The sequence below is a fragment of the Scyliorhinus canicula genome, chromosome 3, assembly GCF_902713615.1.
Source record: "Scyliorhinus canicula chromosome 3, sScyCan1.1, whole genome shotgun sequence".
In the NCBI taxonomy this organism is placed as follows: domain Eukaryota; kingdom Metazoa; phylum Chordata; class Chondrichthyes; order Carcharhiniformes; family Scyliorhinidae; genus Scyliorhinus; species Scyliorhinus canicula.
Genome location: NC_052148.1, coordinates 271,175,780 through 271,187,453, shown reverse-complemented (window position 1 = coordinate 271,187,453; position 11,674 = coordinate 271,175,780). Strand labels below are relative to the sequence as shown.

The window sequence follows — 11,674 nt, the reverse complement described above, 5'->3', positions numbered from 1 at the left end:
ACTGGATCCTCGATTTTCTGACCAACAGACCACAGTCAGTAAGAATGAACAAAACACCTCCTCCACAATAGTCCTCAATACCGGTGCCCCGCAAGGCTGCGTACTTAGCCCCCTACTCTGCTCCCTGTACACACACGACTGCGTGGCAAAACTTGGTTCCAACTCCATCTACAAGTTTGCTGACGATATGACCATAGTGGGCCGGATCTCGAATAACGACAAGTCAGAATACAGGAGGGAGATAGAGAACCTAGTGGAGTGGTGTAACGACAACAATCTCTCCCTCAATGCCAGCAAAACTAAAGAGCTGGTTATTGACTTCAGGAAGCAAAGTACTGTCCACACCCCTGTCAGCATCAACGGGGCCGAGGTGGAGATGGTTAGCAGTTTCAAATTCCTAGGGGTGCACATCTCCAAAAATCTGTCCTGGTCCACCCACGTCGACGCTACTACCAAGAAAGCACAACAGCGCCTATACTTAACAGAAACTAAGGAAATTCGGCATGTCCACATTAACCCTTACCAACTTTTACAGATGCACCATAGAAAGCATCCTATCAGGCTGCATCACAGCCTGGTATGGCAACTGCTCGGCCCAGGACCGCAAGGAACTTCAGGGAGTCGTGAATACTGCCCAGTCCATCACACGAACCCGCCTCCCATCCATTGACTCCATCTACACCTCCCGCTGCCTGGGGAAAGCGGGCAGCATAATCAAAGATCCCACCCGGCTTACTCACTCTTCCAACTTCTTCCATCGGGCAGGAGATACGGAAATCTGAGAACACGCACAAACAGACCCAAAAACAGCTTCTTCCTCACTGTCACCAGACTCCTAAATGACCCTCTTATTGACTGACCTCATTAACACGACACCCTGTATGCTTCATTCGATGCCGGTGCTTATGTAGTTACATTGTATATCTTGTGTTGCCCTATTATGTATTTTCTTTCATTCCCTTTTCTTCCCATGTACTTAATGATAAGTTGAGCTGCTCGCAGAAAAATATTTTTCACTGTACCTCAGTACACGTGACAATAAACAAATCCAAATCGTATATTATGATACTTGGAGCATGAACCTTTTGGCCATTCATTGTTGCAATGATGTATCACCTTTTGCAGAACTTCATCTCTTTCCGTTTCTACAACAATCCGTTTTGACTTTTGCATCTGACACTGGTAGTGTCTCTGTGATCACATCCACATGAACTTGCACATCCTCTCCCATGGAATTGTCATCCAGTGCTGCTGTAGCTCTGGATGGCGCATTGGCCACTACAATGTGCTTGCCCGGTGTATAGATCCAGTCAAAGTCATACCTCTGAAGAATTGGTTATGGAGGTGAAACCCACGCAGACACGGGGAGAATTTGCAAACTCCACATGGACAGTGACCCAGGACCAGGATTCGAACCCGAATCCTCAGCACCATAGTCCCAGTGCTAACCACTGCGCCACGTGCCACCATATTTCAGCAAGTTGAAGGGTGGGTCAGTAAATTTGCAGATGATACGAAGATTGGTGGAGTTGTGGATAGTGAGGAGGGCTGCTGTCAGCTGCAAAGAGACATAGATAGGATGCAGAGCTGGGCTGAGAAGTGGCAGATGGAGTTTAACCCTGACAAGTGTCAGGTTGTTCATTTTGGAAGGACAAATATGAATGCGGAATACAGGGTTAATGGTAGGGTTCTTGGCAATGTGGAGGAGCAGAGAGATCTTGGGGTCTATGTTCATAGTTCTTTGAAAGTTGCCACTCAAGTGGATAGAGCTGTGAAGAAGGCCTATGGTGTGCTAGCGTTCATTAGCAGAGGGATTGAATTTAAGAGCCGTGAGGTGATGATGCAGCTGTACAAAACCTTGGTCAGGCCACATTTGGAGTACTGTGTGCAGTTCTGGTCACCTCATTTTAGGAAAGATGTGGAAGCTTTGGAAAAGGTGCAAAGGAGATTTACCAGGATGTTGCCTGGAATGGAGAGTAGGTCATACGAGGAAAGGTTGAGGGTGCTAGGCCTTATCTCATTAGAACGGAGAAGGATGAGGGGCGACTTGATAGAGGTTTATAAGATGATCAGGGGAATAGATAGAATAGACAGTCAGAGACTTTTTCCCCGGGTGGAACACACCATTACAAGGGGACATAAATTTAAGATAAATGGTGGAAGATATAGAGGGGATGTCAGAGGTAGGTTCTTTACCCAGAGAGTAGTGGGGGCATGGAATGCACTGTCTGTGGAAGTAGTTGAGTCGGAAAAGTTAGGGACCTTCAAGCGGCTATTGGATAGGTACTTGGATTAGGGTAGAATAATGGAGTGTAGGTTAACTTCTTAAGGGCAGCACGGTAGCATTGTGGATAGCACAATTGCTTCACAGCTCCAGGGTCCCAAGTTCGATTTCGACTTGGGTCGCTGTCTGTGTGGAGTCTGCACATCCTCCCCGTGACTGCGTGGGTTTCCTCCGGGTACTCCGGTTTCCTCCCACAGTCCAAAGATATGCAGGTTGGGCGGATTGGCCATGAAAAATTGTCCAAAATTCTATGATTAACCTAGGACAAATTTCGGCGCAACATCGTGGGCCGAAGGGCCTGTTCTGTGCTGTATTTCTCTATCTATCTATCATCCTTTGGATGCAAGGTGACATTTCACTAAGGTTTTTCTTGACTATGGCTACCGATGATCGGTGATCTATTTCTACAAGGGAAGTAGGCAGGCCTTACATGTAACTGGAATTTCTCTAACCCGTTAACTAATCTTAGACATTCTTTTTCAGTTTGAGCATAACGACACTCAGAGACTGTCACTGATCTGGATGAATATGCTACTGATTTCTGATCACTACCATTTTCCTGTTGCACCTACACCATCCTTTGATGCCTCTGTCGCAATTTGTGTGTTCTTGGTCGGGTTGGAAAATGTCAGAACTGGAGTTGTTGTTGGAGCTGTTTTCAACATGATCCACTCTTGTTCATGTTTGTCCAAGTGAAGTTATTCACTATTATTAGAACTTTTCCAAGACATGCTGCCATTACTGAGAGGTTTGGAATAAATTTACCAATAAAATTAATCATGCCTGGTATTCTCAGTACTCCCTTTTTGGTCTGTTGGTCGAGGCATATTCATAATGGCTTGTATCCTCACGTCAGCAGGCTTTATTCCTTGAGCAACCTGTCTCTTAGGAACATTATTTCCTTTACACCAAATTGACATTTGGCCTTGTTAAGACGTAGCCCATTTTTCTTGACATTCTGCAACACTCTTATTAGCCTTTCATTGTGTTCCCCTTGGGGGGGAATCCCAAATGATGATGTCATCAACACATACTCGAATACCCGTAATGCCTTCAACAATTTGTTCCATCTCTCTGTGGAAGATTTCTGATGCATAAATTATGCAAAGGGTACACGGAGAAAGCAATATCTACCAAACGGAGCATTGAACGTTCAATACTTAGTACTCTCTTCATCCAACTTGAGTTCCCAGAATCCCTGCGAAGCATCAAGTTTGCTGAAATATGGTGGCACGTGGCGCAGTGGTTAGCACTGGGACTATGGTGCTGAGAATTCGGGTTCGAATCCTGGTCCTGGGTCACTGTCCATGTGGAGTTTGCAAATTCTCCCCGTGTCTGCGTTGGTTTCACCTCCATAACCAAAAGATGTGCAAGTTCGGTGGATTGGCCATGCTAAATTACCCCTTAATAAAAAAAAATAATTGGGTACTCTAAATTCATTTTTTTTTAAAGTTTGCTGAAATACGTCGCACCTAACATCTCCTCTCGCTTAGGTATCGGATAAAGTTCCCTTTTTATGTTTGCATTGAGATCTTTAGGATCAATGCATATCCTGAGATCATTATTTCTTTTTTTTTAACACAAACCATCGAATTGATCCAATCTGTCAGCTCTTCGATCTTTTTGATCACACCAAAAATTTGTCAATCTGTCTAATTCATCTCTTAGATGGTCACGTAATGGTGTTGGAACTCTTCTCAGAGCACATATCACTGGTTGAGCATCGTTCTTGAGTTGAATCTTGTCGGTGAAAGGCAAAACACCAAAACCCCCACACCTGGTACCATGTTATGTTCTAGTGCATGGATAATTATTGAGTCAGCGCAGCAAAGAACATCTAGTTCTAGGCTAGCCAAATTCATATTGTATAACAAAACATGGGTTGGAAACTAACACTAACAAATTGGAACAATTATAAAACACAACTAACCATGACGACTGTTGCAATGTCACATGGTATATCTTGCCTGCCACCTAGTGGTCAAAGGTCAAACACGTTTACATGTACAATTGCTTTTGCACATCTCTACAGGTGTGCCTAGAACCAGGGATCACAGTCTGAGGATTCGGGGTTGACCGTTTAGGACATCGATGAGGAGTAATTTCTTCACCCAGAGTGGTCTGTGCAATTTGTTACCACAGGAAGCATTTGAGGCCAAAACATTGTATGTTTTCAAGGAGCAGTTAGATATAGCACTTAGGACGAAGGGGATAAGGTATGGGGGGGAAAGCGGGATTTAGGCTATTGAGTTGGATGATCAGCCGTGTTCATAATGAATGGCGGAGCAGGCTCGAAGGGCCAAATGGCCTCCTGCTGCTCCTATTTTCCATGTTACCTCTGGACTTGACTATTCCAATACATTCCTGGCTGGTCTCCCAAATTCTACACTCTGTAAACTTGAGGCTATGCAAAAATCTGCTGCCTGTGTCATTACCAGCACAACATCCTGCCACCAGCACCTGTACTCGCTGAGTTACTGTGGCTCTCGGATTTACAATGCCTTGATTTCCCAATGATCATCCTTACTGTCAAACTCTTCCATGGCCTCTCCCCTTTCTTTCTGTGCAATATCTTCCAGTCCCACCACCCTCCTGAGACACCTGTGCTCCTAATTCTGGCCTGCTCCACCATTGATGACCCCCACCTTCAGTTGCAAAGATTCTAAACTCTTAAATGCGGTCCCTAAATCTCTGAACCCCTCTCTCTTTAATAAAAACAAGCTTCCATCAAGTTTTTTTGGTCATCTGCCCTAAAACATCCTTGGGTGTCACACCTTGTTCTATAAATGTTCCCATGAAACACCAGTGCACCGCCTGAAAGGCGCTATCGAAATGCAAGTTGATGTTATTAAGGCGGGGTCTATAAGCAAATCTGGAGGAGCTGCTTCTCATTGGTGCAGCAAGTCAGAGGCAGGAATCAGCGATTCCTAACCGACGTTTCGCCACTGGTAAATTGTTATTGCATTTTTGCAATAAACCAGGGCTGCAAAAAATATATATATTTGAGTGGACGGTGCAGGCTCTGTGCGGGTGCCCGGCCAGGGTTTGCATCGACCTGACCGGGGTTAGACTCTTCTCTCTTGATGCTGCGGGTGTGGAATCTGCTCATTTCCTGCTGGAGTGGCCGGCTCAAGGAAGAAGGCGAGGGGGAGGGTGGGGGAAGTTAAATCATGGAAGGGAACAGGGACGAGGCGGAGAAGTGTTTGCAGATCGCCAGGAGAGCGCTGCAGGAGGGGCAGACGGACAAGGCGCTCAAGTTCCTGCACAAGGCGGAGAAGCTGTACCCTTCGGTGGAGGCGAAAGGTGAGGCCGCGGGAGAGGGATTGCATCTGCTGCAAAAGGAAATAGAGGGGCCGAGGCGGCGCGGCTGGCAATGCAACCGGTACTGCTGCAAGACTGAATCCCCGGGCTCAGCTGTCAATCAGCCCCGGATCCCCGGGCCCGGGCTCAGCTGTCAATCAGCCCCGGATCCCCGGGCCCGGCCCGGGCTCAGCTGTCAATCAGCCCCGGATCCCCGGGCCCGGCCGGGCTCAGCTGTCAATCAGCCCCGGATCCCCGGGCCCGGCCCGGGCTCAGCTGTCAATCAGCCCCGGATCCCCGGGCCCGGCCGGGCTCAGCTGTAAATCAGTCCCTGGCCCGGCGCTTGCTGCGCTTTGCACCGTCACCTCTCCCTGCTCTCTGTGTGCCTGTCTGTCTGATTTAAAATATGCAAAAGAGCCATTGCAAGTTTCTCCCTCTATGTCGACTTTAGGCCCATTAAATGTGTATTTTTGGCTCTGGGTATTTTTGCACTTTAGGTGGTTGCAGGTGGATTTTGTTTTTAATGAGATGTGGGCATCGCTGGCATTTGTTGCCCATCCCTAATTGCCCTCGAACTGAGTGTCTCGCTCGCCCATTTTGGGCAGCAGTTAAGAGTCAACCGCGTCGCTGTGGGTCTGGACTCGTATGTAGGCCAGACCGGGTAAGGATGGCAGATTTCCTTCACTAAAGGGTTTTTACGACAATCATCCATAGTTTCCTGGTCACCATTACCGAGGCTAGCTTTTCAATCCCATTGTTGAACATTGCAATATTAATGTTGCCGTTCTTCTTCAGCCAGTATCACACCAACATCAATCTCCAGTGTGGGGTGCTCAGAATCCTATCCTGACATCCTAATCTGGGTTATTTGAGAATGTGGTTTTTTACAACAATCGGCAATGGTTTCGTGGTCATTGTGAGACTTTAGGGCTATCTTTTTTTAAAAACTTATAGAGTATCCAATTTTTTTTTGCAATTGGGGAGCAATTTAGTGTGACCTGGGGCCGGAATTGAACCCGGTCCTCGGCGCCGTGAGGCAGCAGTGCTAATCACTGTGCCGCTTGCCTTTTTGACTATTGGCTGAGAGATTGGAACCCAGGTCCCCAGAACAGTGCCGTTGGTCTCTGCATTGTTATTTCAGTGACATTACCCCTATGCCGCAATCTGCCTTTACCAATTCATTTTGGGTAGCATGACCCATGCATTTTTTAAAAAATTCACAAAGTTTTTAAATTTCTGTGCTGGTATGATTGTGTATGTGTGTCCTCTGGCCACCAAGTCTGCATTGACCTCTCCAATTCAACTCTCATCTACCTAGATACTTGTACAGTAAGAAGTATTACAACACCAGGTTAAAGTCCAACAGGTTTGTTTCAAATCACTAACTTGCGGAGCACCGCTGTGATTCACCTGGGGAAGGAGCGGTGCTCCGAAAGCTGTTGATTCAAAACAAACCTGTTGGACTTTAACCTGGTGTAAGACTTCTTACTGTGCACACCCCAGTCCACCGCCGGCATCTCCACCTCATAGATACTTGTAGTTAGTGAGAAGATACTTGGCTACCTCTGATTTCACCAGACAAATGTGTGTGACTGCTATATATATACATATGCATACACACATATATACATATATATATATATGTGTGTATATATATACATACACACCTCCACAGAGATGCCATGACTTTTTACAGAAGTGGCAACCTCAGAAGCACACTGTAGCTCTTGAAATGAGCCTTGTATGTTAAGCGACTAAGGGCAAGCGTGGGACAAGATGTTTTGTGCGGGATAAAGGATTCCAGTTCCTCCTTTGAAGATTATGTGGTCAGCCTGTGACGTGAGAGAGGAAAACCCCGCTAATGTGAAGCTGACCTTCTGAAAGTTACTGTGTATCAGCAAATATGAAAACCAAATATGCGTTGATTCATTGGGCATACATTGAGCGCGTCAGTTCTTCAAGGCATGATTCCTGGCACTGAGGCAATTTTAATTAAGTGTTGGCTACCAGTTGGTTATGATGTTTGAATGTGATACTGGGAGGGAGGGGGGGAATCACCGTTTCCATTCATTCGCTCGCGCAAAACTTTTTTTTTCTTCAGGAGTATTTTAAAAATGACCTTTGGAAGATTCTCAAAGAAGAGTCAGCCAGACCCGAAACCGTAGCTCTGTTTCTCTCTCTGCAGATGCTGCCTGACCTGCTGAGTTTTTTCCAGCAGTTTATGTTTAGGTTTCAGATCTCCCGTGATCTGTGGTATAAAAAAAAACAACATGTCTATTTGCCCTTACCGGCGGCAAAATCATATCCGTTCTCTCTTTCGTAGCAATGCACTCCTCGTTGGCGGCTGTGCCTTCAGCTAGCTGAGGCCCTATGTCCTGGCATTCGCTCCTTAACCACCTCCTACCCCTCACTCCTCCTGGGCTGCACTCAATGCAGATCGGCCGCATCTGACCCCTGGGCTGTCGGTCGCCCACCACTTTGACAAGTTGTTGCCCTGTTTTTCTTATGTGTCTAGGTGTCATATTTTGTTAACGTTTCTATGAAAGCGCCGTGGGACATTTGTTAAAGGCGCTGTGCAAGTGCAAGTTGTTATACATCAGAGAATCTAAGAAATTATATGAAAGATTCGTTAGATTTTGACGCATCAATTTATGGAATACGTAAGATCCAACGCTGTGTTCCGAGTGATACGAACATTTTCAGAATTAAGTGATTGGTTAAAGGGAAGCTATACATGGGGAAGAAAGGAATAAGGATATGGATAGAGTGGATGGGCAGGCACTCTTTCTCAGGGTGGAGGGGTCAGTCACCAGGGGGCATAGGTTTAAGGTCCATGGGGCAAAGTTTAGAGGAGATGTGTGAGGCAGGTTTTTTACGCAGAGGGTGGTGAGTGCCTGGAACGCGTTGCCAGGGGAGGTTGTGGAAGCAGCTACATTAACGGGCGTTCAAAAGGCATCTTGACAAACACATGGATAGGATGAGTATAGAGGGATATGGCACAAGGAAGTGCCGCATCGAAAATGTTTGGGGCAGCACGGTAGCATGGTGGTTAGCATAAATCCTTCACAGCTCCAGGGTCCCATGTTCGATTCCCGGCTGGGTCACTGTCTGTGTGGAGTCTGCACGTCCTCCCCGTGTGTGCGTGGGTTTCCTCCGGGTGCTCCGGTTTCCTCCCACAGTCCAAAGATGTGCGGGTTAGGTGGATTGGCCATGCTAAATTGCCCGTAGTGTCCTAATAGTAAGGTTAAGGGGGGGGAGTTGTTGGGTTACGGGTATAGGGTGGATACGTGGGCTTGAGTAGGGTGATCATTGCTCGGCACCACATCGAGGGCCGAAGGGCCTGTTCTGTGCTGTACTGTTCTATGTTCTATGAAGTGCTGAGGGTTTGGGCCAAGGTTGGTATCATGACCGGTACAGGCTTGGAGGGCCGAAGGGCCTGTACCTGTGCTGAATTGTTCTTTGTTCTTTTCTATATTGATGGGGTTAGATGACGAGGGGTGGGAGAAGGCTTGGATGGAGCATGTACACCAGCATAGGCCAGTGGGACAAAATAGCCTGTTTCTGTGTAGTCAATCTGACAGTGACATTTTACACGCTTGGTATAGTTTTGTTTGAACATTAAATTGAACGCCTGCAAGATAATCCACGCCCAGTGATTTAATGAAGGATTGATCTCAGTCAATGGGATAGAATTTCCAAACCTTTCTCAACCATAGTGCAAGAATCGGCCAAGGTAACCTGGAAGCTGGCAAGGTTGGGCCGATTGTTGTACCGTCTCTGTGACCGAGGCACTGAGAACTGTGCTTTAGTTATTCATTATACAAAAAGGCAGCGTTTGAGGACTGTTTGTCAGGCTGATTTTGGAAATGGGGGCTCTGGGGAGGGTGAGAGGCAGAGTCGGGGCCGTGTACTGTCTGGAGATTAGTATTCCGGGCCTGTTTGTGATTAAATGTTCCCTTACAAGGGAGTGACCCATATCAGGTTCCCCTTCAGGACAATTATTGCTGTGGTGGGAACTTTCAGAATTATTGTGGTACCATGAATACAATAGAATCATTCTTTTTAAAACAAGGTGATTCTGGGGTGGCACGGTTGCACAGTGGTTAGCACTGCTGCCTCACTGCGCTGAGGACCCAGGTTTGATCCTGGCCACTGCCCGTGTGGAGTTTGCACATTCTCCCCGTGTCTGAGTGGGTTTCACCCCCCACAATCCAAAGATGTGCAGGTTAGGTGGATTGGCCACGCTAAATTGCCCTTGATTGGAAAAAAAATTGAGTACTCTGCAAAGGTATTTTTTTTTAAACGAGGTGCTTCTTTACGGTCTTCCAGTTCCTCACTGGCTAACTCCAGCAGCTCAAATTAATTTTTTTTTGCTTTGTCAATGTTTGACCGCACCCCTCTCCATCTCTCGTCTACAACCCTCACCCTCAAATTCTCTGTGCCACTGACTCTCTGACGTTTTGTATCCGCTATGGGTGGCTGTGTCAGTCTTGTCCGCTGTGATGTAGCGGGGAACATTCTTGCCTCTTGAGTCAGAAGGCTGGGAGTTCATGTCCGACTACAGAGACTCGAGGACAGGAATCCAGGCTGACACTCCTCCAGTGCGGTGCTGAAAGATCCCGTGGTGCTGTCTTTCGAACCAAGGCACCCTTCTGCCCCCATCGGATGGCTGAGAAAGATCCCATGGCATGATTTCAAAGAAGAACAAGGGAGTTTTCCCGTACTGGCCTGAGCAAATATTTGTCCTTCAGCCCACATCTCTGATTTTATGCATCCGTTGTTAACATTGCCGTTTGTGGGATCTCGCTGAGCAGAGATTGCCGCATCTCCAACATTACATCAGCGACTGCATTTCAAAATGATTCCATGGCTTCAAGCGCTTTGGGACAACTCGAGTTCACCAAAGGTGCTATAAAAATGCAAATCCTTCTTTCTTCCTGGGCCGTCGGACAGTTAATGTCCATGCAGTGGAATTCTCACCCTAATTTTTAAAACTTCATTCACGGGATGTGGGCGTCGCTGGTTAGGCCAGCATTTATTGCCCATCCCTAGTTATCCTGCAGAAGGTGGTGGGGAGCTGCCTTCTTGAACCGCTGTGGTCCTTCAGGTGTAGGTACACCCACTATGCTGTTAGGGAGAGAGTTCCAGGATGTTGCCCCAGCGACAGTGAAGGAACGGCCGATATATTTCCCAGTCAGGGTGGTGAGTAACTTGGAGGGGAACCTCCAGGTGGTGGAGTTCCCAGGTATCTGATGCTCTTGTCCTTCTAGATGGTAGCAGTCGTGGTTTGGAAGGTGCTGTCGTAGGAACCTTGGTTGAGTTCCTGCAGTGCATCTATAGATGGTACACACGGCTGCCGTTTCGTTGGTGGTGGAGGGTTTGAATGTTTGTGGAAAGAGTAGCAATCAAGCGGCTGCTTTGTCCTGGATGGTGTTGAGCTTCTTGAGTGTTGTTGGAGCTGCACTCATCCAGGCAAGTGGAGAGTGTTCTGTCGCACTCCTGACTTGTGCTTTGTAGATGGTGGACAGGCTTTGGGTGGGGTGGCAGGAGGTGAGTTACGCGCTGGAGATTCCTAGCCTTTGTCCTGCCCTGGTAGCCACAATATTAATATGGCTGGGTCCAGTTCAGTTTCTGATCAATGGTAGGCCCCCCAGGCTGTTGATTGTAGGGGATTCAGCATTGGTAAATGCCATTGAATGTCAAGGGGCGAAGGTTAGATCCTCTCTCTTGTAGGGTCATTGCCTGTTTTGACTCTTCCCTTCCCTTTACTAATTTTTCTAATGCCCTCCAGTGACCACAAGTCTTGTGTTTGTTCCTTTGGCAGCTTCATTTTTAATTCTGCCTCTAAAGCACTTTGGGATAGTCCTTCATTGATGGGGCTGTTTAAATACAAGGTGGCTGATAATTGAAACATGCCTCAATGTACACAATGCGCCCAGTTCGAGACTCGTCCTCAAAGAAATTAATCGTTCAGTCTCTCGGTTGTGACTGGCTGTAATAGTCATCTTTAACCAACATTGATGGATTATGAATGTTTCACAACTTTACAGTAGAACCATAGAAAGGATTCTGTAATAAGAATTGCATCAG

At 47.0% G+C, this 11,674-nt stretch overlaps 1 protein-coding gene across 1 annotated transcript in view; it reads left to right on the top strand.

The window, feature by feature from the left end:
• The first annotated feature begins 5,209 nt into the window (after positions 1–5,209).
• dnajb14 (DnaJ heat shock protein family (Hsp40) member B14) overlaps positions 5,210–11,674 on the top strand; it is a 49,717-nt gene continuing 43,252 nt past the window's right edge. Inside the window, exon 1 of the mRNA XM_038792808.1 lies at positions 5,210–5,587. Coding sequence (XP_038648736.1) covers positions 5,455–5,587 — 133 coding nt within the window. The 5' untranslated portion in view covers positions 5,210–5,454. The remainder of the gene's footprint in view (positions 5,588–11,674) is intronic.